This window comes from Diadema setosum, chromosome 14 (assembly GCF_964275005.1).
Source record: "Diadema setosum chromosome 14, eeDiaSeto1, whole genome shotgun sequence".
Taxonomy (NCBI): domain Eukaryota; kingdom Metazoa; phylum Echinodermata; class Echinoidea; order Diadematoida; family Diadematidae; genus Diadema; species Diadema setosum.
The window spans coordinates 37285955-37312447 of record NC_092698.1 but is presented as its reverse complement, the minus strand read 5'-3'; the positions used below and the strand labels follow the sequence as shown (position 1 = coordinate 37312447).

At 39.3% G+C, this 26493-nt stretch overlaps 1 protein-coding gene across 1 annotated transcript in view; it reads right to left on the bottom strand.

Annotated features, from left to right (window-relative positions):
• The window catches only part of LOC140238334 (uncharacterized), an 82235-nt gene extending 59850 nt beyond the window's left edge, over positions 1–22385 (bottom strand). Inside the window, exons 1-13 of the mRNA XM_072318266.1 lie at positions 22044–22385; positions 20034–20816; positions 18292–18867; positions 17553–17678; positions 15403–15539; positions 14424–14565; positions 13772–13900; positions 13051–13165; positions 12226–12426; positions 11011–11256; positions 10124–10341; positions 9245–9470; positions 8133–8369 (exon numbers count right to left, since the gene is read on the bottom strand). Coding sequence (XP_072174367.1) covers positions 8133–8369; positions 9245–9470; positions 10124–10341; positions 11011–11256; positions 12226–12426; positions 13051–13165; positions 13772–13900; positions 14424–14565; positions 15403–15539; positions 17553–17678; positions 18292–18867; positions 20034–20816; positions 22044–22385 — 3478 coding nt within the window. The remainder of the gene's footprint in view (positions 1–8132; positions 8370–9244; positions 9471–10123; positions 10342–11010; positions 11257–12225; positions 12427–13050; positions 13166–13771; positions 13901–14423; positions 14566–15402; positions 15540–17552; positions 17679–18291; positions 18868–20033; positions 20817–22043) is intronic.
• Between the last annotated feature and the right edge of the window lie 4108 nt (positions 22386–26493).

Sequence of the window (26493 nt, the reverse complement as noted above, 5' to 3'; positions counted from 1 at the left end):
TGTTCAAATGATAGGCTATACAAGAACATGACAGCCACAAAAAGATAAATTTATGTCTGGATTATGAAATTGCTCCATCATCATTAAGTTTATCAACATGGAGCCAGAGAGATAATTTATGATTTTCCATAATTTGTCTACCCCTGAGTCCTCCCTCCGTGTGATGGTATTAGCCTCTAGATAGCAAAACTCTGAGCGCCTTGCTGAACTTCTGTCCTGATTTATTCCAGTGACCAGTGATGGCTGGGCATCACTGATTGGAAAATGGAATCAGGAGATGAAACCATAAACCATGGGATTGATACGCAGCACTAGTTCATCGCCTCGAAGGACACATTTCGCGACAGCCACACATGCAATCAGTTCTCGCCCGTGTCAGGGGAGATGAACCGAAAATGCTAAAATGCATTAATTTTGCTCTTTCACTGGCATCAGTCATTGTGTCAATGTCACTGGTTTGATGCCAAGGCTGAGGAGCTGTGAGGTTGTCTCATGGGGTCATGAAAGTTATCTTTCTAGCTGTGATTTTCATTATCCCCCCCCCTTTTCTTGCCCCTCGGCACACTTTTTAAGTCCATAAAAATGCAAAACAAGTCACCTCAAGAAATATAGAATGTCTGGGCTCACTGAGTTAGCTCGTAATTTCGATATCCCCCCCCCCCTCCCTCTCTCTCTCTATTTCATTTAATCATACTCTCTTATAGCATCATCAAGCAGATTGACTGCCTGATTTACTTAATGCAGCTAACAGTTTCATCAGCACAGCAGAAATCTGAGAGTGACAGTTTAATATTTAATGACCTCTCCCATCACTCTCGACATAACAGGAAATTAATTCCGGGAGTGAGAGTAGAATGGAAAATGTAGAAGCATACTGCACTTCAAATGCATTTCTTACTGCCATACCAAAGGGAGGCAATGAACTTAAAAGTAAAACTTGCGAATACAGGAGGTACGGCAGCTCACTTGATTTTGGCCAGCTATGAATCTGCCTTTAACCACTCTAAGAACCTGCCTTAAATCAAATTTCCTACACATTTTTGGCATTACTACCAACAGTCAGAGAGGTTTGATTCTTGTTTCACACAAACCAAGTGTCCTTCATGTTACATCTCCACAGGGGTGTGAAGGTTTATGCTGTGAAAATCAAATAACAATTTGTCAGCAGTTTAATCTTTCATAATGATTTTCAGTTTATAGTCACATCATGAAGAGTTTTGCAGTAATATGAACATTTCAACTTCACTGATACAGCTGTAGTTTAGGATCTAAAGTTAAATCATACTTATTTCTGATGTGCATGATATCACATTGCTCTTTCAATTGAAAATGGAAATAATAGTAGTCCTTATTCACCCATGAAGGCATCTCTTGCTTGCATAGAAACAGTGAAATGTAAAATACATTGTCAACATCAGATGTCAGTTATATTTATGCCTTTTTGGTTACCTACACTCTTTCCTTACAGTCACTCATAGCAGTCATATACTTTACATGTTATATGCTGTAAAATGAATGTTTTATCACCAAGACTGAAAGGTAACAAAATATTAGACTTAATCATTTTATCAGCTACAAGTTCTAGTGGGAAAAACTTAAAAAAAAAAATCAAAAGTTTATATCTCGTTTGTGGAAACAAACACTAGCGATTTTCAACCACAAAATGCAACTGTACACCCTTTTGTTTTCTGTAATTAGGGCGAGTATCAATTGCATGCTATTCACCGCATCTGAACCATCACATTTCTAGCATACATCCATGAATACAGATAACAAACAGGATTTATCATTACCATTTTTTTTTTCTGCACATTTTTCCTGAAGTCTGTCAGTGTTTACCTAAAACTCAATGCTATGCCAACCCCACGCAAAGTCAGAAGACTTTTAGCAGTCAAGTGGAGCAAATTTGTACATGCACCCCTGGCACTTTGGAGAGCTTGGCATCCCGTACGATGTCTTCAGCCTCAATTAGAGTCCACTCTGGACATCGATTGGGACAGGAAGTGAGCAGTCCATCGCTGTGCTACCCCAAATACTGAATTCACGTCACCTTGCAATCAGACACCGTCAGCCATCACTTACTGGAGTATCAGGGATTCACACTTCAAGCAGTGTAGTGTTATCGCGACAAAGCCCTCAATCCATCCAGTAATTGGCCTGACTAGTGTGCTTAATAACTCAATCCATCACATCCGTTCAAGACTGCCAAGTGTGTTTGACGTGAACTCATAATAGAGTTCTAAAACACCGTCTTGTTAAAAGCTATCATTGATTCATGCTCATCATACACTGTAAATGACAGCAGTGATTTTTACTTCTCCCTGCATTTAGATGTTTTTTTTTTTCTTCTTGCTGTCATTGCTTGTATTTGGAAATATGCCTAAAACAAACATAAAATGCATTCTGGTAATATCTAAAGCACAACGCTACTGATATTTTGGAAATGCAGGGCTTACGGATAGGTACTGTACAATCACTGTGCACTGAGAATTGTCACATTACAGACACATATTTTTATTCTACTAACCAACTGTTTTCATGCAGACTGCCACAAAGTTTTCATTTTTTCTTCGTAATATAAAACAATTAACTACAATATGAGACAGACTTGTCTGCTCTCTATCTATTTGATTTTTTTTCGTTCTCCTCATTGTTTGGTTTGATTTTTTTTTTTCTCCTGTATGACCACATGTTTAATTCACTATGACTGTTAAGTGTTTTTCAATGTACAGATTTTGACACAATTGATGGGGTGTGGAGCAGAAGAAATGCGGTTCGTGGTAATCAAGTTTACCTTTTCTTGCCCCTGGCAGCCTTTTTTTCTAGGTCACAGTCAAGGTCTGTTTTTCCATTTGTGCTTTGTCGCTGTGTTATAATTTATCTTATTCTTTTTTATACTGAATTAAATTTGTTTTGTGTTTGTCTACGTATACATGTCTGAAATACCAAATAGATAAAAATGATAATAATTGTTTTGTTATAAACTTTACGTTTTATCATCCTATTGCAATTATTATCATCATTACCTTTATTATCATTATCATCATTAAACTTTCTATTATCATTATCATCATCATCATCACCACCACTACCATCACTATAATCATCAGCACTACTACCCCTTTGATTTCTATTTGAAATTTTGAAAGTCATTAAATTTTATGTCATGTCAACTGTAATGTTGACTGTTTTATCCAATAAAAAGATAGCCATGTCCTTCTTAAAAAAAAAAAAAAAAAGGTCAGAATATTTCAAATACAGAAATGGCTCTCAATAAAACCCTACATCTAACTGATTCATTGTGAATGTGAGACAAATGACAAGATTGATAAAAAAACTTACTCCCTCATGGCACTTTTAACAGAAATGAATAGGGGTGGGGAAGAGACATGTGGATATAAATGTCATGTTTTTATTCCTGGTTTTGGTCTAATCATGTGGACCAGGATGCCTCATTGATTATCAGGGACCCTGGGCAATTTGCTTTTTTATAAGTCAGATGATTTGTCTGTCTCACTTTTGGCTTCCAAACCCCTCCCTCATCACACACACTCACACAAAGTTGACAAACACACACTTTTTTTAAAATGATATACACACACACACACACACGCACGCACGCACACAGACACACAAACCACAGTGATATTCCAAGACTTTAAGTAACATGCATAGAGTAGGGTCTTTTGAGGAAGGGAAAACTTCGAACCTGGCTTAATAAAAATGTTAAATGCGGATCAGTGTGATTGCATGGACGATAACCAAAGACGGAGAATGGTAACGCAGTAATTAAGTTGCTTGAGAAGAACAAGGAGTAGGCAATTTAGCGCATGGGTAGTTATGTGGAACGTGTGAATTTCTCTGCATCGGATGAAAAGGGTGACTGGGCGCATTTCATTATCACCGAGCCATCCCACTTCGCCCAAAATGAAATTACCAGATGAATGAATGAGAGCCCTGCAGGGGGCTGAGAGATTTGTTTGAACAGATGTGTCTGGAATGTTGTTTTAAGCCACTCATCACCAGCTTGCTTTGCAAATATTATCTATATGAATTGAGTAACTTATATTAAGCTAACATTGTTTGCAGCATTTTTTGTTACACCATTTTGCTTGTGGCAATTGTCATATAGTGGGGAAAAAAATATGTAGGAGTAAGCTCAAATTAGTCCAATGCTTGTTGTTAGCTGTCGTAAAGGATAAAGGTAACGTGCAAAGAGCTTTTTCACCCATACATCAAATCAGTTCACTTAGTTCATTTAGACATTTGTAATCCTTTAGCAACTGGGACTATGACAGCACAGCAATTAACTGTTGGCAAACAATGTTTTCATTTTCTCAAACTGTCAACAGTAGTGACACCTTACACTGCACTTGTATGAATGGTGCTGAAAAAAAAAAAAGATGCATGTTTCCTACAAAATTTAACACATGGAACTATACAAACAGATCGTGTACGCAGTGATGTAAGATAATACTGTATCATGATGATATGATAGCAATAATGCAATACATGAGTGAAAATTAATTCTTTATCTGCAACCCTTTCTTTCCTTTCATTTTTGGTTTACATAATAAAAGTAAGTACTAGAACTTCACAATGTAATGTTAATGGTGTGATATTAAAAGACTCTGAATTAACTTTACATACTCTTATTCGCTGTAAAAGTTCAGTAACTTTGGTATTTGATAGTTGATGTACCCCTAACTGTTGGAAATGGATTGCATTCCTGGACTGCTGCTACGTGTAAGTGGTATGTTACCAGGATGTCTTAATACTGTGGAAGAGGTTACTGATGGATGGCACATTCGTGACTTGCCCCAACAAAAGGATCCTTAAGTCGCTGACGGCTGAGCCGAGAAAATCAAGTTTGAAGTCAGATCATCAATATCAGTCAAAACCATCGAATATTTGTTTTTGACATAATTTTGTAGTCTGATGTTTCGTCTAGCATATGCTGAAATTTTGAAGCTAAATGATCAAAGAAAGAGCAAGAAATAAGCAATTTTCTGAGCCATGATTTTCCAACTTTCAACAGAACGGAAACATGCCCGAAGATTTGGATTTAGCGCCGCAGATAGACTCCACCCCTAGCAAAGAGGGAGTGATCTTATTGGTCGGTATGTGGCATCCTGGGGCCGTATTCTGAGGGCTTATTAAGTGTCTGATTAGCACTTAATTACCGAATTGGTATTCTGAGAGCTTAATTAAGTAGGGGGTCTATCAACTACCATGACAACAAGCGTTTTGGCGGGAAAGTCTTACGTGCTTGCGCGTATTGACGCGCGTGCACTTCTAAGAGGACTTAATCACAGAGTTAATTACAAATCGGTATTCTGAGCGTGTGATTAAGTATGAAAGTTAATGGAAAACTTAATGATACCAAATAGTGTCATTAACTACTCCGATATCACGCATTACAGCGTTTTTTCTTGGCCAAAACGATGCTTACCGTCTTCGGTAACAGAGGAGCGGTCGAGTCTTGTTGTCATTGTATCCAAAGAATTCAGAGAAAAAAGACATATAGGCGATCTTCAAGGAATTTTGTCATTTTATGTGAGCTCTTCGCGTGCGTAGGTGAAGGGTTGTAATCAAAGACCGGCGTGTGCGCACGGAGCTCTTGCGTTGTAATTGCAGGGGGTGTGTGGAGGAGCGCGCATTGAGGGCATATTTGCGCGCGTGATCATCATTTTGGCCTCTAACAACGCGTCTGATTGGATGGAATAACAATTAGACGGGAGGAACCTAAGATAATCATAGAGGACTTAATCATACCTTAATTACGTCCTCAGAATACTGATTTTGCCCATGATTAAGGGCCTATTAACTTCTCGACTTGATTACGAAGTTAATTACAGACTTAATTACGGCCTCAGAATACCACCCCTGGTTACTGATTGGTTGTGCGTAGACCCCTGGTGCTAAGCTAGAATGTTCATTGTGGAGGTTGCTAGGAGCATACCTTCTATTGTCAAGAGGTGAAAACTGTCTTACCTCCCCTTGATCACGATTGTGTCAGAAAGGAAACTCTGAAGGTGGTTTTCTCAAAACGCTGATTTCCTAGACCACTCGACATAGTCTCATAAAATCACCAATATCTCTGCAAACGAGTACTTTTATGAGTTGTGTTATATACGAAATCAAAGCGGAGGAGAGGGGGAATAATATCATGTCATTTTCAGAAAATCGTCTTCCCCCGACTTTCAGATCCTTTTGTTGTGGCGGGTCACATTCTTACTCTGTGGGTCTCATATCCCTATGCCAGTCCTTTTTCATTCTCCCACAGCAACACACAAAGCGACGCAGCAATGATGCACTGAATACAGTCCCCCCCCCCCTCCTTCCCCCCCCCAACAAAAAAAATCTCCTCCCCATTCAACTCCTCCCCCCCCCACCTTGCCCTGATACAATACAACACAATACCCTCCACACAATCACACTTATGACACACGGACCACTAGAGGGGGTACATCCACTCTGCTTGGAACTTACATGGAGTTTGGGGGTTGGGCATTTCAGTGTAATCCACATTAATTCTATGCAAGAAGAAGATTTCATCAACGTAACTTCTCCCTAATTTCGCTGGAATCGGCAAACATATCAATAGTGCACTTATCATGATGAGGTGACCAACTTTCCAAGAAAAACATTTGAATTTGCTTCTAACTTTAAAAAATGCCCAGTGCATACACTTACCAGAAAAAAAAAAAAAATGCACTGGAATTCAAAACCTTGACATTCCATGCCTCATCTATTCATCTGTGTTTTCATTGTTCTTTTTTAGTCTTCATTTATTCATCTTTGTCAATTAACACACAGTTTTACTGGTGTGAAAATGTGCACACAAAGAACACACAGTAAATGTAATGGTGGTCATGCAGGCATGGCAATGCTTTGTCATTTGTAAAACACATATTCTAATTCTCCCTATCGCATACAATGTAAACATTTTATCACTAGTGGTCAGGTCCATACACTGGCCAAACGCTACATTAAAGTGACAGAGGTGATCTTACACATCTATGCGCAACATGCAGAAGTCAAGTGGGGTCACCCTTTCAGTTTTGACTTGTGCACTTCCGTTAATGTGGAGTTTACCTGTACAGCAGGCATGGGCAGCACATACGTGCGGTAATTGCATGTAATTTTCCCCTTTTTATCGTGACTAAAACATTGTCTCAAATATAAAAATGCATTTTCAGAGCTTATAACTTGATATCTTTTTTTACAACATTAAGAATTGCTAGGAATATCTACAAAACTATGTTAATTTGGAGATAGAGATATCGATCGTGCTCCATGTTGTTCATGTATGATCAAATAAAGCTCATTCTGTGCACTGGCACAGATTTTTTACAGTTATATTCAATAGGGAAAACTGATGCTGGTACTCACTTGCCATAGAAGCTCAGTACTGATCACTTCAAGTCAGATTTGACACACAATCAAGGTGTAACATATTCTGATTAGGAGACTCTCAATCAAACACAAAGGCCTGAATTCACCAAGGTGGTACAATTAAAACCATGGTTTAAACCATAGTTTATGCAGATTTCTTCTGCGTTAATACGACCGACAGATTGTGTACGCCAACAGACATCCAGTAGCAAACATGCATTGATATGCATGTCAAAGGTACAACTATTCACGCTTATTTTAGACCGTGGTCTAAATTTAAACCACCTTCATGAATTCGGGCCAAAGACTGTTATTCACCATTCTTTCACCCAACCTATTTAAAATGCAAATCCATTTTTTTTTTTTTTTTTTTTGCAAATCGGAGCTTCCCGACAATTTCACAAGTGATTTAGATTAAATTCTCCATCATGGAGTACAGTAAATGAACAGAGAAATATATGTGTGCACGTCGCATTCATGTCAGAATCAGAATTAATATTTTTGCACGTTGTTAAATTTGTGAATAGCATCCTACTCTCACAATTCACGAAAATAAAAACCTCACGACATATATGGCGCATACACTAGGTAAAACATGAATCTACCAGTATTGTTTATGTGGGAAGATACCATCACTTGAAAGATTAGATTGATATCAACGATACTTTATCTACACCAGCTCCAGACACCCCCATCCAAACACACCGCACCCAGCTTTCCCTGATGGTACTCACTCATTGGATCCTGTTCAGACAGCCATGCTCCAAGGTGCAGAGTGTGCTGGAGACCCAGGGACCGTGGGTGCTTGGCCCCATAATCAGTCTTGACCACAGCACTGTCCAGTGCCCGACCCACTTCACCGATGTCCGCCCCCAGGCCGGTCAGAAGGATTGTCAGGTCCGAGGACTGAGCAGCGAGAGGTCCATGCCCAAGCCGCACTGCTCCATACTCATCCTGTTCCACTGCAAATCCTGGTGCCAAGGGAGAAGTCATTCAAAATGCACATGAGTGGGTATGACAGTGAATATCTCTATGATGAAGCCACATTTACTCTGTTAGCACATTTACATTCACAATTTTTTTTCTATTAATCAGATGAACAGACAGGCAGTTATTGTAGACAAAAAGATATAGAGACAGACATATAATAAATCAGAGGAGGTATAGATAAATATATGAATTGAATTTGAGCCTCTGATAAATCTTCTTCATATTGTCATTATTTTCATTTCTTGTTTTACAGGTCATCGCATTTCATCCATACAACATTTGGTGCTTGACACATTAACCAGTAATTTTCCTGAAATCTGTCATCTACTTCTTCACAAGTCAGGTGGGAAAAACTTTCAATCGAGTTAAAGCAAAACAAAGGTGAGTTCCACTTTGATTGTTGATGTGTTTTTTCATTAAGGCAAGTATAAGCTAATGCCAATGGTCAATGGTGTGTCTTTGACAATAAACATTATCCTCACTGGTGTATCTTTAAAAATAACACATTTAGTGTTACCTTCGTTGGTGCATCTTTGGCAATAGCTATTATTGATGCAAATTCTATATTTTGTGTTTTAACCTCACAGTGCTCTGTTCAGGGTCAATATATCTGCTGGTGCTCTTACTCTGGCAACCTGCAATGAACTGTCAATGAAAATGGAACACTAAATCTTCTTAATCACTTTTGAATCACCAATGGCTTTCAGGAGTACTGTCATATTGTTCCACCTGGGTAGATTTGCTTAACTCTGATTACAGCCAGGAAAACTACTAGTATAGATTGCCAATTATATGGCTGTGGCATATAATGCCTACATGTATGGAAGCACAGAGGGTGCGTGTCTTCACAATTTACCTAACTTTGTGGCCAGATTCTTCATGAGCTCCTCCATGTCCTCATCGTCCAAGCTTCGGTCCTGGTTCCGAAGGTCCAACATCCTCAGACTAGATGTCGACTGGAGAGACTGTACCATAGCCTTCAGGGTCTCACAGCCAAGGCTATTTCTGTTCACTGAGAGGGTGTGTAGTTTTGGAGATTTTGCAAGGAGAGCAGCTAATGCATTCTGACTCTCATCAGAAATCTGAGGAAATACATAGGTAATGAGACAGTTGACTATTTCAGACCAGCTTTGATGATGGGAGCATAGATGTGCCTCTATTTGCCCCAACATTGACAATTCCTATCATTTCAATGAGGAAAAATATATTTTGTATTGCTACATCACTCTGTGAGCACATCACATAGAAAGTTTCATTATACAGTTATACTTAAGATAACAGTGAGAAACACTGAGGTGTACTAAACACTTGCATTTCTTGGTGTGTGAGGTAAAGTACCATTTTCAATTTCAAAAATGTTAATTGGATAATGATGTGCTTTTGACCAAACTTTCATCTATTAAAAGAATGGCATCACCACCCTCTCAATTTCATCATTATACAAAGCAGAAAAACAAACCTCATTCCAATGACATTCAACATTCATCATCCTCTCTCAAGTATGGTAACCACATTTCCCCTGTTTTTATGTTTTCACAGTAGTTCATGCTTTTTGTATTGGTTTTATATCTTTTTGTCTTGTTGTTTGCATGTCAGTGTGCTTGTGTGTGTGTCAGTGTGTGTGTGTGTGTGTGTGTGTGTGTGTGTGTGTGTGTGTGTGAGGGGGTGGGGGAAGAGAGTACAGCCATTGTTTGGTGTACAAGAATCCTCAGAACTGAATATTGTTTCAATTTACCTCATTTGAGTTGAGATTAAGAAGCTCAATTGTTGGCACTTCCGGTTTGAGCATGGCCTCCAGAAGTTCATTGACCCCTGAAGATGTTAGTCTGTTGTTAGCCAGGATCAGGGAGGTCACGCACCAATTGCTAGCCAAGGCTGAGGTCAGGGGTCGAAGGTCAGAGTCATTGAGAGTGCATCCAGCCAAGGACAGGTTGGTAAGACTAAGAGAATCTCCTAAAATACAAGACATGAGGTGATGGTTGATACATGAGGTTGTGGTATGTTATTAAAAGCTAAATTATTGATGCATCAATATGAACTGTTCATTCCAAACAAGTAATCATTCTTTCAATCAAAATACACAGAAATTCATCCTCTAATACAGCACCAGCCCTTTATTTCAACGACAGTTGCTGGCCTCAAAAATTTATAATATTCTGAGAGAGATGTTCATATCCCAGTTACATACAACCACAGAGCATGCATAGATGTTCATATACTATCTGAAGACAGCCTCATGAACAAAATTCAGAAATTCCTTTCTTATTAATCCACTCACAACCAACATGTCTAAATGCATTGACATTGTGTAGAAACAAGTCACTGACGATGATGCCAGTGTTAAAACGGACACCTCAAAGTCACATGGACAGTGATTTTTACTCTAAATTCTCACGGATGAAATTCACTAAGTCTGTGACACACATCTTTTCATGGAGTTGTACGTTAAAGGTCATCTGGAGTTAAGATATTAGAATACAAAATATCAATACTTTCTAGGCAGCACGTAAAATAAATGTACTAACATGTGATGAGAATGCCATACATAAACTTCCCAGAACCCCTCCCCCCCCCCCCAAAAAAAAAAAAAAAAAAAAAAAAAAAAAAATGTGAGTTCCTCACCAGCACTCAATAACTGGGTAAGAGCTTCAGTCTCTGACAATTTCAATCCGCTTAAGCAAAGCTCTGTGAGACCAGCTGGACCTCGCACACAGTCTCCCAGCCTGCCCACACTTGTCGATGACATTCTAGCTTTGCACAGACTGAGCATTCTGAGCCCAGAGAGGGCGCTATTTTTGGTCAATTGGTCAGACAGGTCATCTAGTGACTGCTGGTCCAGATGAATGTTTGTAAGATTTGATGCCGAACCTGTAGCATGATATGAATGGCATATATATGATAATCAGTTACATTCAGCAATCTACTTTGTACTAACATCAGAAGCAAAAACAACAACAAAACAGGCAAGATTTGTTTATTTATTGGCAAGGCAATTATCACAGTCTGAAAACAATATTGGTCAAATGACTTGATTAGTCTTTGACCAGTCTGATAATGGAAGCAATGTGACCCACTTCCATCTGAAACCTTGTGGGTGTGTCCGAAGTTTATAGGAAATTCGATATCCTATCGGGAATGGGTCAAGATGATGAGCTGACTCTCATTTGGTTATGATATTCTTATAATTTGTCATATTTCTCCTATGTTTTCACTGATCTGCAGAGTTTTTTGTCATTTCAAACTTTCTGCTTTGAGGAATTTCTCCTTTAACATCTATTTGTACAGAGCAGATTACACTGCATGCACAATTTACCAATCATTGATGGCATGCAACACTTCGGCAATTACGCTAAAAAGTTTAGATGCAGTCACGTGTTGGAGATTTTGCATTTGATCACAAGTGGTCGACTCTTCACATCACACTAACATGCGTTATAAAATGAGGAAAATGTTAAATCCAAAACACTCTCATTCTTAATTCAAAGGGAAATAGTTAGAACAACAAACATATTGTCTTTTTTTTGTGTCATCTTCTGTCACACTTCTTCGGCTTATTGTCTCCATCTTTGCAGGGGTGTTATAGTGACATGTCACAAATATAAAATGCAGCAGTAAATGAAGTGATATCTACATTAAGAGCAATTACTGCAGCATTTACAATTGACACATATTCCTATTCATCAGAAGAGATACGACGTGCAATTACTTTAATATGCTACACTGACATATTATGGACATTGCCCTGCAGTTGTTGTGCTGTAGAATACAAGATGCCCCAACACACATTTCATATTCCACCAAGTCATGTTCTAGGGGCTTTTAGACATAACAGTATACCTGTGCTTGTCATCTGCACCAGTGATTGTAGTGAAGCCACAGTCAGCTCTGTGTTTCCTGAGAGACTAAACTCAGTAAGGTGTGGCAGACATCCTGGAAGATGATTGGCCAGTGCCTTGATGATGTCATCTGTCAGTGCACAGTTTGCAAGGTACAGGGCTGTGAGGGCGCTTTCCTTTTTCTCTACTGCAGCATCGAAAGCTATCAAAGCACAGGGGAGGAAAAACACTTTTCGGTACAAATTATCTCACAATCAATGAAAAGTTTACATATCTTAAACAATCAGGGACTATTTAGTAACAAACTATTTGCATCACATCTATCTGTTAACGTTTTCCTACACATGTTTTCACATATTGATAATAACATCGATCTAAAGGTGAAGAAAACTGTACTGACAAGATTTGGTTTGAAGTGCTGACATCTGTGATGTATCGAAGAAAAGAAATTAGTGAGTACTGGTAATCATTACATACTTATTAGTAAAGTTATGATCATCATACTCTGGACTGAGCTGTGATCTACATGTTCCCAATATGCCAAATGTCATGTCCTGATGCACAACACTATAATGCACTAACCTCACACACAAAGTGCATTACAGTAAACCTTCATGAAGCGAAGATTGTGCAATACCACTCAGCAGAGCTCATATATACAGCCATCTTCATGTACTGTGCATGGAACATTGAAGGAATTCTGCTTTGCATGTTAAATTTGAGTGGGTAGATGTTTTGTTAAGCTAGCTGTGTGGGCTTTGTGTTTATTTTCTCACCTATCTATCTCTCAAAAGAGAGAAAATTCACTAGTATGCAGGATACCTACCTAGCTCTGGCGCATCAGTTGTGGATGGTCTTGTATCGTTCACATTCAGTAGTTCCAGGGAAGGATGCTGCATGCACCTAATGAGCATCTGGCTAAACACATCAAGGTTGGTCACCTTGGCAGAAGAAAAAATATGCACACTTTACAGTTTAAGAATCAGTTGTAATTTCATCTTCTTTCTTCGGGTGTTTAAGTCTTTACAAATACTAAGTACTTAGTATTACTAATTTTCCTCACACAGAATTTTGAAAAAAACAAAAACAAAAACACACACACACTTGTATGTTAATAACATGGTGCTGGAATACAAAGTAATTTTACATGTGATTTTTTTTTCCCCTGGTTCATTGGCTTATTAAACATGTGTAGGATATATCATGATAGAATTATGGACTTCTAACCCTTTGAGGACGGTTTGATTTTGCTACACACGCATTTCCCATAGACGCTTGCCCGAGTAATACTTGGGACTCGTCCTCAAGAGGTTAAACATATTGCACACACAATAACAATACCTTATTTACGATGTACATTGTCAAATTTTGATAGGAAATTCATTGCTACTAGAATAAATAACGAAGAGAAGGCCGACCATCATATCTTCATGTTATCTATCCATCAAAATGTCTCTTTACAAATGTCACTCATAACAAATAGAGTGAAAATTAAACATGTGGACACATAGAGAAGAGAAGAAATGATGTGGACATAGCCATCTTACCTCATTGCCCCCAGCATGAAGCTTTATCAAAGACGTGTTCTCTTTCAGGCTTTCACCAAGAGTCTGGAGTCCAGAGTCCTTGATACCACAGTTCCGCACATTTAATTCCTTTATTGCACATGTTGATTTCTATAAAATGCAGAGAACAAACAAGGCAGCGAGAGTTGGCAACTCTCTAATGTGTACTCTTGTTTTCTGCTTAGTTTGCTCAGATTCTTGGCATGTATGAATAATGACTTGCCAACACTGTTAAACCAAATACAGATGTAGTTCAAATTTCTGGCAGCACAGTAAACAAGAGCTAAGCACCATTTCTCAGGATCTATGTGAATATTTTGGTTGATGGATGCCAAACATGAAACTCTTTGTCTCCATACAAGAAGCCACAAGTGTGCTTACTCTCTTCACAGTTAAAACTCAGAGACAAAAGAAGCTCTTAAAATGATGGAAAACTAGAAGCTCTACTCAAAATAAGCATGAGAAGCAGAACTACACATCAAGTGGAAGTGAAAATCCCACATTATAAAACAGCACCATCATTATCTCTTTCTGTAGGTGCTCTCCAACCGGGAGTCACTACCTTTTGCCCCTAAAAGAAAAATATATTCCTGTACGGCCAATATCTATGTGAGACTAGGAAATGATTACTCACTTTGAGGATGGTAGCCAGGCCTTCTATAAAGGCACTGCTATCTGAGATCTGGTTGTGACTGAGGTCCAGACTGATAAGAGTTGAATTCTCTTGCAAACCTTCAATTAGGGCCTTCAGGTCAGTGGCTCCACAGCTAGAGATGCTGTCAGCATAAGAAGAAATAACTTTCAGAGTGAGTAGAATTGTAAATATAAATTTTCAGTGATAGCACCTGGTCTCATTCATCTAATTCCATAGAAATGACTTCCTCCAGCAATTAAGATTGATTGCTGGAAGTACATGTGATTGGACTACAATAAGTTCCTTTGCATGCAATCCCTTTTTATCTTTTTGTAAGAGCTTACTAGCCAGAAACAAAATATTATGTGCACACACATTCTGCATGCTCAGAACCAACAAGAAATCACAAATACTCCTACTGAAACGCAAGAGAAACATGCCCTCAGATTGATAAGTAGATAGAAAAACAGGTTAACATGGCGTTTCTGGATTGGCAGAATCTCTAATATGAATGAAAAATACATTGCTTTAACAACAAAAAGCTGGCAAAGTTCACTGGCATCAGCTAAAAAAGGTCAATTTGGATTTATTGTGGCATCCCTTAGAAATTCATGAATAAGGAATTTAAAGTATTATAATTTAGGAGACTACTTTCTACAATGCTACTGTGAAAGTCCACAGCTATAATTTTCATACTTCTTCACATCAGGAAAGACTATACAGAAGTTTTCATGTAGCATAATGGAAATCAAAAGTGAATTTGGGAGTTTCCTACATTCCACATTAAAAAAATGGAGACAAACCACTGAACCTATCAAAAGTCATAAAGATCACAGATTAACACTGCTAACTCCTAATTTATAGTTAATCTAATAACTGAGTATTCCAATTTGTGACTGTTTGAAAGTCAGTTGCAAATGGCCATATTATTGTCATATAGTCTTTGATTGTACTGTTCCTGCCACACAGCACAACTTACTTGAGACATGTCAGAGACTTGTTGGTGCCCATAGCTGGACCGATACAGCGGGAGAGAAAGTCCTTCCCTAGCTGATTATTGGAGAGGTCCAGACTCCTTAGTGTTTGGTTGCTGGTTAGCATTACCCCAACAGTCTCCTGCAATAAAAAAAAAAAAAAAAATTCAAGCAGGGTGGATCATATCTCATTCATCTCTCACACACTCGTCTTTGTATCACATGACCTCTACAGGGTGGTGTGACCATCAAAAACCTTAAATTTCAGCAACTTTAGCATTAGAATGCATCTTCACATAAATCAAGAAACGTTTTCTTACAGATAAACTAAACAGCATACCATCATCACTGCTCTTTATTTTATTACACAGGTCAAGAACAATTACGTCCTCCTCAGGGCAATGCACGCAGGAATAACAAGAGACCCGGGGGTCACGCGCTCACCTGAGTATCGCAAGTTCACCTTCCATGCATTCTTGCAGACTCTTACCTGAGAACATTGGAAACTTATGGTGGGGGTAGCTTTGAGAATGGGGGCATGGTGTCCATTTACATATTCCATCACACTGGTAAAAACACCTGCCAAGTACACTGTACTTTATAGAATGTTGGATTATGCAGCTTGGGAAAAAAGACTTAAAGCCCTATCACTTTTGACTATAAAGAACTAGAGAAAATATTATTGAATATTCATTAATTTAGGAGGTGTGGACCCCCTGGGGCCCCCAAGGAAAGCATGGTGCCTACTCAAACACTTTGAGATCTTATCCCTATGGGAATGCTACTTGACAAGTTGGGTGAAAATCCATTATGTTGTTTTTAGCAAGAAGACGAAAATTTAGGCCTGCATGTGGACCCACCCACCATCCCATCCCATCCTGCTTCCTTGGGTCCCAAGGGGATGGGGGGGGGGCACCCCTGACTCTCCCATGAACAAACTTGAAACAACAGTCATCAATATACTGACTCATTGTATTAACTTAGCTCAATCACTTCCGGTTCTAGAGAAAATCTGTAAAGATTCCTTACAGGAGGGGGGGGGGGGGGGGCCTGGGGCCCCTCAGGTGGGGCATGGTGCTCATTTGATGGAATTGAGATTCTATCCCCCTAGGGATGCTACCTGCCAAGTTTGGTGAAAATTTATGATAGGGTTTTCAAGAAAAAGATGAAAATTTACAATTTTGCTCCAAATTTAGGCCCTCTGGGGCCCCCCAGGTGGAGCATGGTGCCCATTTGATGGGAATGAGATTCTCTCCCCCTAGGGATGCTACCTGCCAACTTTGGTGAAAAGTCATAATGGCATTTTCAAGAAAAAGATGAAAATGTACAATTTGGGCCCCATTAGGACCCCTTCCCACCCCCTCCCCTGGGTCCCAAGGGGGGAACCCTCCTTATTCCGCCATGAACAAACTTGAAACTACAGTCATCAATGTACTAATTCATAGTATTAACTTAGCTCTATCACTTCTGGTTCAAGAGAAGAAGATTTTTTAAGATTCCTTAATTTTGGGGGGTTTGGGCCCCTCTTGGGGCCCCCAGGTGGGGTATGGTGCCCACTTGAACAAATTGAGGTCCTATTCCCCTAGGGATGCTACCTGCCAAGTTTGGTGAAAATCGGTCAAGGGGTTCTCAAGAAGAAGATGAACGCTGGACGAAGAGCGATCGCAATAGCTCAAAGCTAAAACTGCAAATCAAAATAATTCTCCTCCTACAGTGCACATCTACATAGATACAGCATTAAAAATTAGAACTGAAACAGGTATACATGTATACATATGTCACACAATATACCCATACCCTCCTGGGTAGTACTGTACGAGCTGAAATTTTCGCGGTGGTTTTATTTTCGCGAATTTTGCGAATCGCCTTTGAATCGCGAAAATAACAACACGCGAAAATAACAACGCGCAAATAACTAAGTTCAGTTAGACCCTCGCAACCGCGAAATTAACAACACGCGAAAATGTCCTCGAAGGACCAATTCGCGAAAATATCTGTACGCGAAAATTTCAGCTCGTCCAGTAAGCTACTGAAATCCTTGCATCTGATTAGCTGAAAGCAAATTTGTTAGTGAAAATCAGGGACAGAACACTTCATCATGAAATCCCCCCCCCCCACCCACCCCCTCCCCCCCCCCACAGGTCATCGTACTTACAGCAGAGTCTGTGTCAGTCTTGTTGTTGGCAATGGAAAGAGTTTTGAGGGATGTGTTAGCTGACATGGCCCTCATTATGACTCGGAAGGCTTGGGGTCCCATCTGATTGTTGGCCAGGTTTAACTCCTTTGGATGGGTATGAAAACAGACCAAAGAATGATGTCAAAATGGCATATGTATGTCCCTTGTGATGTGTACAAATACATATGTGCACACTAAAGTCTGAAGACATTTAAACTGACATACTGTAAATAGTGTATATTGCAGGCACATGTGGATTTGAAGATGTGGTTAACAACATTTGACAACAATTATAAGCCTCATGAATATGTGCCTGTCAGTTATTTTTGGTATGACATATCACTTAAGCAAGTATCAGGTTCAGAAATGTTACAAAAACCTCATGACACTCTCCTGCCTCTAATTTGGTAACAGATACTAAGACACAATTTTTTGATCCCTTTGCATTCTTTGTATTCACAGACAAATTTACTTGGCGACTTCCAGCAGTTGACATCTATGACATCAGGGAATGATATGAGAGAGCTGCTGCAGGACGGGAGTAGATTCTTTGAAAATATGTCTCATATGGTGTTTTACGAGTGATTTTGGTATATCCTAAGAATAGACCTGAAAATCTATCAAATCTTTGCTTAAAAACAAAACAAAACTAAAAACAAACAAAAAAACAAACAAATGTGCTTCAACTAAGGTTACAACAAAATAAAAGTGCATTTACCTCAACTGTGGTGAGCTTGGTCAGTAACTGGGTGAAGGGAAACTTGGCTCCCGCTGGAGCCTGTTCCAGTTGGAGACTATTGATGCCTGGACAGGCAAGATCCAGTATGTGAGAAGGATTGGCCAGGAGACACATGGAGCGAAGCGCCCTCTTTAGCTGCTCCTGTGCTTCCGGGTTCGGCTCACATTTAGGAGAAGAATCCACGACTGGCTGACTAGAGGGCGGGGCTTCAGCAGGACGATTTTCTGCATCTGTGACAGGTTTGGGGGCGTCATTGACCTCCACACTCTTGGGAAGGGCGTCGCCTCCTGCAACAACTTCCGGATGAATAGTGGGAGCTGCATCATTTTGCAGCTGAGCATTGTTCAATGTTTCATCTGTAAGCGGAGCAGCTGATTGGTCAGTGGAAGAAGTGTTTACCATGGCCGCACCCTCAAGAGGAGGAGCATCAGAGGGTGTGTCACATGAAGAGACTGCAGCGTCTGCTGGAGTACCTGGAGCATCTAGTGTGCCACTGCTTGGCTCATTGGTTACACTGTCAGACACTTGTAAAGAGTCATTGGGCTCTCCATTCACCTGTAAAAAAAGTAAACATGTATGAGTTGGTATAAACTTGATGATTATATCATCCTTGACCCTACGACACTCAAAACAAGATGACAATATCGTTAAATCATTGTGAAGCTAGGCAAAGTTTGTTGATGCCCATGATGTTTGTTCAGACTCAATGCATAAACAGAGAGTGCAGTATGACTCCTGGCATTCTACGATACCATGGATGCTTATAATTCCTCTTTAAATCCGTTACGTACAGTTTTGTATTCAACTGCAAGGATGGTGATTTGATAAAGATAGACAAACACTTCAAACCCTATTTGTAAACTGTCTATGGATATAAAATCAAAAGCTTTGCAGAATGTCAAGATTTGATCACTTGTAAAGAAATAAACAAACAAACAAAAACAACAACAAAATAAGTGGCATGCTGTCAACAAGTAATGTTGATAATTACTAAATACACATAGACATGTGAGAGAAAGAAACTGTAAAGAAGTTCGGCGTTTTGGACAACACCTGACCCACAAATTGTGATACCAAATACCTACAACTCACAGCACACGTCACGTCCTCAACCTAAATAGTTAAATAGCTAAAACTAGTGTTTCTATGACGAAGCAATACATGCAGTTTACGCACATGCAGAGGCCTTTTAAAATCAGATTTCATTTAGAATTTCCGGTAATTTCATGCACAACTGAAAACATAATGTCTCCGACAACACTTCGTGGTGGAGGCATAAAAAGTACAGATGACTGGAAATGCAACATTTCTAATTTCTTGTTTTTAAACCAATCATCACTTGATGAATCTAAGATCCAAGCACATTTTCGTGTCTGTCTTGATTATATCCTGTGATGAAAATTTCATTTCATGTATGCACACATAACCAAGACTTCTGTGGCACACTGTTCTTGTTTCTGTTCTCCCTCTTCTCTCCCTCCTCCCACTCTCTCTCTCTATCAATCTCTCCTCCATCACAACAAGATGTGTATTCCCTGAATTATGTCTAAATGGGTTGAGAATGAAGTGATCCACTCAGGAGCAACAATGAAATGAGTGATTCAACAACGGTTAAACATCTAAGACAAATACCACACGTTGTTCAAACTGTTAGAAGCAATAACAGTGTTATTTCAACAAGGACAGGGACAAGTCTGAGCACTGCAAGGCACAAGCAATACCTCTGAACCCTCCTGCTTGCCAATCTCATGATTTTCAGGTCGAGCTTCTTTAGATTGAGTTTCATGGGGTGAAGGAGACAGCAGGCCATCGACACTCTTCCCTGGCTCAGCTGGACTTGCGCACGTTGCATTAGCCTCAGACTCTGACTCAACAGCTTTTGTGATTTCAGAATGGTTTTGTTTACCAGGAGTGGTGTCCTCATCTAGGACATTGTTTGACTGCTCCTCGACAACACCATTGTCTGTGGGGATGTCAGAATCTTCAGCAGGAGGTTTGACCTCCACTGGATCCTCTGCAGGCTTTGTTTGAATAGGAGTGCTGTCTGGATTCTCTTCTAGCCCCGTTGCAACCTTTTTGATAGTATCAGCAACAAAAACACGAACAGCAAAGCTGTCTACCGAGGACACGGCACTTGGAGGACGATTCAGACCACTTGGTGGATGGTCTTTGCATGGAATGTCATTAACTCTGGCAATTGCCACATTTTCATGATTGGTATCCTTCAAAGTTGTAGCTGCTTCTCCATTCTGGGAAGATGACTGGTGTGTGGGTGTAGAGTCAGAGACAAGAGCACTGGCCCCTGGATTTTCTGTGAGCCCTGCTACAGCTCTGTTTATCGTGTCAGCAACAAGACCTCGAACGGCAACACTGTCAACAGATGAGACGGCACTCCACGGACGTGAATCTCCAGTGACTGGATGTCCCTGGGAGGGAACCCCACCACCGAGAGGAAGGGAAGAGTTTCTCCCATCACCTACCTTTGTAACCTCTGCCTCATTTTCCTGGAGGGAAGATATGTGTGGGATGGGTATATTAGTGTTGTAGCCGTTTCTCTACTCCTTTCCGTCCAAACACACACAGGCTTAAACTGCTGACTACATTCCATCTCAGATGACAATTAATGACAATTACCACTTAAGAGATTGAATCTGAAAAGGATGATATGTTACTTCATTCCATGAGTGTGTCACTCCTCTGCTCTGTGAATGTGATACACTGTCCATCATAGAAAAATGACCCTTTCACATACAACTTCTCATGTCCAGTGAAATCTTTGTCCTAAATGCTTTGATGTCTCTCCATTTGTTTGCATTTCTGTCTTATTCTCTAGATCTGGCCAATTATTACCAGAGAGCACTGAGATATCCTCACTTCCATCCTCCAGCAGTCAGAGTGGGAAGACTTCGAAGGGTGCCCACCATGACCAATGCTGAAACATGTTTTATTCAGTTTCTATGTAACAATCTCTTTGAATTTATTATAAAAGGTGTAAACACTCTTATTACTATCTGTATTTCCTTTGCATGCAACATTACTAGTAAATATCAAGACACAAGATTTCATGCTGCATTTCCAGACTCTGTGCATTTAAGCTTCACAAATTGGACACATACAATAGTACATCCAAATTAAGGCCTGGCTCAATCTGGTTGGATTGCTATCTTTCATTAAAAAGATGATGGGTCAATAACTGCATAACTACAATGGGAAGGGCACTGGTGCATTCCTCACTTGATGTGGCAAATACCACTAAGGAAATGTCTGTAATATATGTATGTGTATGCCCTGTTATGTACACTGAAACAGGTTTCTCAATTGGCAAAATACCACTCACCTCATCACAATACATTCACTGTACACACGCAGTGACATTCAATTTACACTATGCCATTTGCAAGTACATTATTCACAATTTAGGACTTTTTACAGACAATTTTGAGAGTGATTTAAATCATTGTTGATAACCACACTCACTGGCATAATGAGAAAGAAATTTTATCCTTTTTTTTTTCCAAGAGAAAAATTTTAACATAAATGCACTTTATACTGTATGTGTACAGATAGGCAATGTTTATACAAGTTGTTGATTTTGACTACACTACATAAAATTATTTCAAAACTTATTGTATTTCATTGCTTACAATATCCTACATTCTGATATGTGTATTGAAAGATTTGTTTAGATTTCTGAACCACCCTTTGTCTCAGGCTCATTCATTCATACTCACCTTGCTGTTCTCTCTATTCTTTTTCTCTGTGTGGCCCTCAGGATCTTCACTATAGGTAAACTTCTCAACAGGTGTCTCCTCAACTACTTCACTGCTGGATGGCTGCATGCCTTGACTGTCGCTTCCCCCAGGCACAGCCTCGGTGGGCTTCAGTCCTGCCTGCTGCGATGGCTGGCCATTTCCCTTGTCTGTCACTGCCTCTGCTCTCCCATCATTGGCAAGGTCACGGCCGCGGATGTCTTCTACAGGTGTTTCAAACTGCTGAGGTTCATCTGGAGGTGATGATGGCTGGGGTGGCTGTGGTGGCTCACTTGCCACAGATTTCGAACCCCCGCATCCCATTATGTCTTCATCTACAAAGAATAATCACAAAATCACAAAGTTTACATAATTGTGTGATCTACACAAATACTTTCATGTCATTTTAAGGGCATTAAGAAAAATGTAACAGTTGAAAATTGTAAGAATTTAAAGATATTTCAGAAACTTCACTGTTAGTCAGTACTGACTGTACATGACTAACATATCTTTTTTTTAATTTTTTATCTTTTTCAAAAACAAACAGCAAACATTCAGGGCAATGTCAAAACAAATCCAAAAAGAATTAACGTATTCTGGGAAGTTCATGCATTGGTATGCAGAATGTGACAGAGCCAATGTTGAAATTCGGGTACTGTACGAGCTGAAATTTTCGCGGTGGTTTTATTTTCGCGAATTTCGCGAATCGCCTTTGAACCATGAAAATAACAACGCGCAAATAACTAAGTTCAGTTAGACCCTCGCAACCGCGCAATTAACAACACGCGAAAATGTCCTCCGAGTAGCAATTCGCGAAAATATCTGTACGCGAAAATTTCAGCTCGTACAGTATTCAATAATCCTAGCAAGATCTACTATTTGACAAATGGAGGGAATACACTGTATTTATAGGCAAATCCTCCTTTCATGACATACATTGTAGAAAACCTTAAAGGTAGGGGATACCTTTAACAGAACTCCCAAAATGCAGCAAAACATTAAATATGAACCTCAGGGGACTTGTTTAGGCCACTGCTGAGAAATTTGGAAGTCAACAGTTATCTACAATTTGAATAATGCACAAAACTCAACTACTCAGTAGTTCTGTGTGTCAGCCACACTTAAGCCTTTTTGTTGCAGTCTTCTGTATTTTTTATCTATAAACACAAATCTAAAAGTATAAGAGCTGATGTATAGAGTGTGTGGCAAGAATGTAGGGCCTATATAGAAATGTTTGCAAGTTTTGATGAACTTTATTCACAAAATATACATGATGGACACACATGCAGTGCATGGGTCTGCAAAGGTAGCCTAGTAATGTACTGGAATTTACGGTGAGCCCCGAAAAAATTCAATTCAAAATCTAACGGTCAATAAAAATGTACTAAATGTTACCTTCCACTTTCAATACTTTATGGGAGTTTCTAAAATGACACTCTCTTCAACATACCACTGAGTTTACACAACTCTTCATTTAAGGCATGCAAATGGGATTCCCTACCTTTAACAAAACAAAATAAATGAGAACAAAACAAGAATTTGTTAAATGATTTGGAATAATTCATTTTGACAAATTTGTTTAAATCTTTCCAAAGGGTATAACAAACACTACATACTGCATGCACTACAGGTATGCAGGGCAAAACCATCCCACTTGTATTAACTTGTAATCTGCTGCTCTGAGGTGAGAAGCTGTTGTACATAAAGAGTCTAGAAATCTCTGGTTTCCAACTATTCATTTCTTACACAAAGACTAAACTTTACTCCTACTAGCACTGCACTAGATCTGTAGTCATCATTTAGCCAATATTGTATTAGGCCTACAGCATCACAATGTCAGGTTGACTAGTAACCTGATTTAACACTAATAACAGATGCCTTGCTGCGCACGTCGTCTTTGTATAGCAACAGGGCTGTGTATAATTAGTAGACTAGAAAAGAATCTACTCGATCTAGATTCTAGAGATGCAGTAAGATATATTCTTCTTCTTGATCTTGCAGCATATAATGAATATATGTCACATAAATGAAAATGAACTTGACTTGTGTGCGAGACATCCTTACAAAACCTACCCCCTTTCTAAATTACAAGTTCTAGACAATACAATGACAAAAAGAAAATTAACACTTCTCTTTTGGTTTGCTTAATTGCAATGAACGACGTAGGATACCGCCTAATTCAGCGTTATCATATGCAGCATTCATTTTCAGTCACAAAACTCTTTGTAACTCTTAATAAGACAACAATTACCGGTACTTCTCGTTTTGATCTTTTGAGAAATTCTACACCTAGGGTGAACTAGGTCTCTAGCTAGAGGCCTAGTAATACTATTTAGTAAGTTTTTAGGCCATAGAGTTTAACAGTACATACTTGAACAACTAGGCCTAGTCTCTAAAGTTTACTAGATCTCTAAGTTTTTACCGTTATTATTATAGCGAATCTCGGTTTTCTTGTCTCTCGATTAGCTGACGCACTTTTACTACTAAATTCTACACCTAGGGGGAATTAGGTCTCTAGCTAGAGGCCTAGTGATACTATTTAGTAAGTTTTTAGGCCATAGAGTTTAACAGTACACACTTGAACAGCTAGGCCTCGTCTCTAACATGTTAGAGTTTAGACCGTCTAGATGCTAGACCCTACATCTCTAGACCTTGGCTATAGCGAATCTCGGTTTTCTTGTCACTCGATTTGCTGACGCACTTTTACATACACGGGACTGAGCTCCTGCACTTGCTGCCACACGGGCTTCAGATCAAATATTGACCAACTATTCAAGTGTCATATTGACACGATACAGAGTCTAACGCAGAAATTGAAAATGACATTGACCTGATCATTTTTACCGAAGCATCAAAGCCTATTTACCTCAAATATGATAGGATAAACCAAAACTCCAAGCTCGATTCCAGCTACAGCGGCCCGTTATCAATGGTTATCGCACAGTCTATACTAACCGCGAGTCACAAGTCGTTGCGTTGGTTGCTAGGTAGGATAGCTCAAGCTTTTCGCAACGCATACAGAACGTCGTCCGTCCGGTCCCTCGCATCGCTCGCCCTTTTCAGAGAGCGTACGAATCGCTGTAAAACACGTTTGTCGTCAAAGAAATCAATCAATAATAGACGTGGAAAGATGTCAAGAATCGAAAAGCTATCGGGCTTTAAAATGTTACTTCACCCATCTGTTGAATAATAGAATTGAAAGGCGGTTGTCTGACCTTGTTTTGCTGAAGAAGTATCGTGTTGTGGGCCTAGCAAGTGAACTAATGGCGTTTTTTGCTTTGAAAGTTGGTCGATGAAGGTGTTATATGGAGCAGATCAACAGTGGCCAAGCACGAGTAAGTGAATGAATGAATGAATGAATGAATGAATGAATGAATGAATGAATGAATGAATGAATGAATGAATGAATGAATGAATGAATGAATGAATGAATGAATGAATGAATGAATGAATAAATAAATGAATAAATGAATGAACGAATGAATGAATGAACGAATGAATGATCGATTAAATGCATAAATAAAGTGATAAACGGATAGATAGATAGCGACAGACAGATGAATAAACGATCGAGGAAGATAGAAATCATTCATAAAAATTAGTTTTTGCGCTAATCATTGTTTTATGTACACTTTGTACGCTAATTAACTTTTTTTGGGGGGGAGGGGTGGGGAGTGGGCTGGTTCAGCTCGGCGAAGCGTGGAGGTCCCATTATTTGCGCTAGTGTATTATATGCGCAGCATAATGAACAGCTCTAAGTCAACTGATCACGCACTGAATATCCGTATTTTTTTCGCCTTATTTCAGTGATTGAGTAAATCTTTGTTTTATTGATTGTTTGTTTGTTTTGTGAGGAGCTTTCTCACAAAATAACTACAGGAGTACTGTTCTGAAAAAAAAAAATCGAATTTTGGTTTCTGCTTTTGATAATATTAGCGGCGATTTTCGTCGGCCTCATGCCAAAAGGGCCTTAACACCATAGACTTTGTACACTGTTAGGGCGCTTTTGGCATGAGGCCGACGTTTTGTCTGTTTTATGGGGGATGCACGAGCATGCTGGTTGATTGCCGCTATATTGGCTTATTCATTATTGTCATTAGATCATAATCTACATCCTATACTTCAAAAGATCGTTGAAACCATTATGTTACAGTTGTGCAAGAACAAAATAATGACATTATCACAATATTCGACCCTTGTTGAAACATTGACTCTTATATGCATTGTATGTATGATAAACTTTGTTGAAACATCTATCTTCATTTCCAATATTTTTTCTTTCTTCATATAGCATCATTTCTTCACAATATCACAAAAGCTGAAGCGTTCAACATAATGCATCTGAGATTCTCAAATTGAAAACTTTCCTTTTGGAAAATTTACTTTTATGATTGTATACACACATGTCTATTTCTCACACTTCTCAGATATC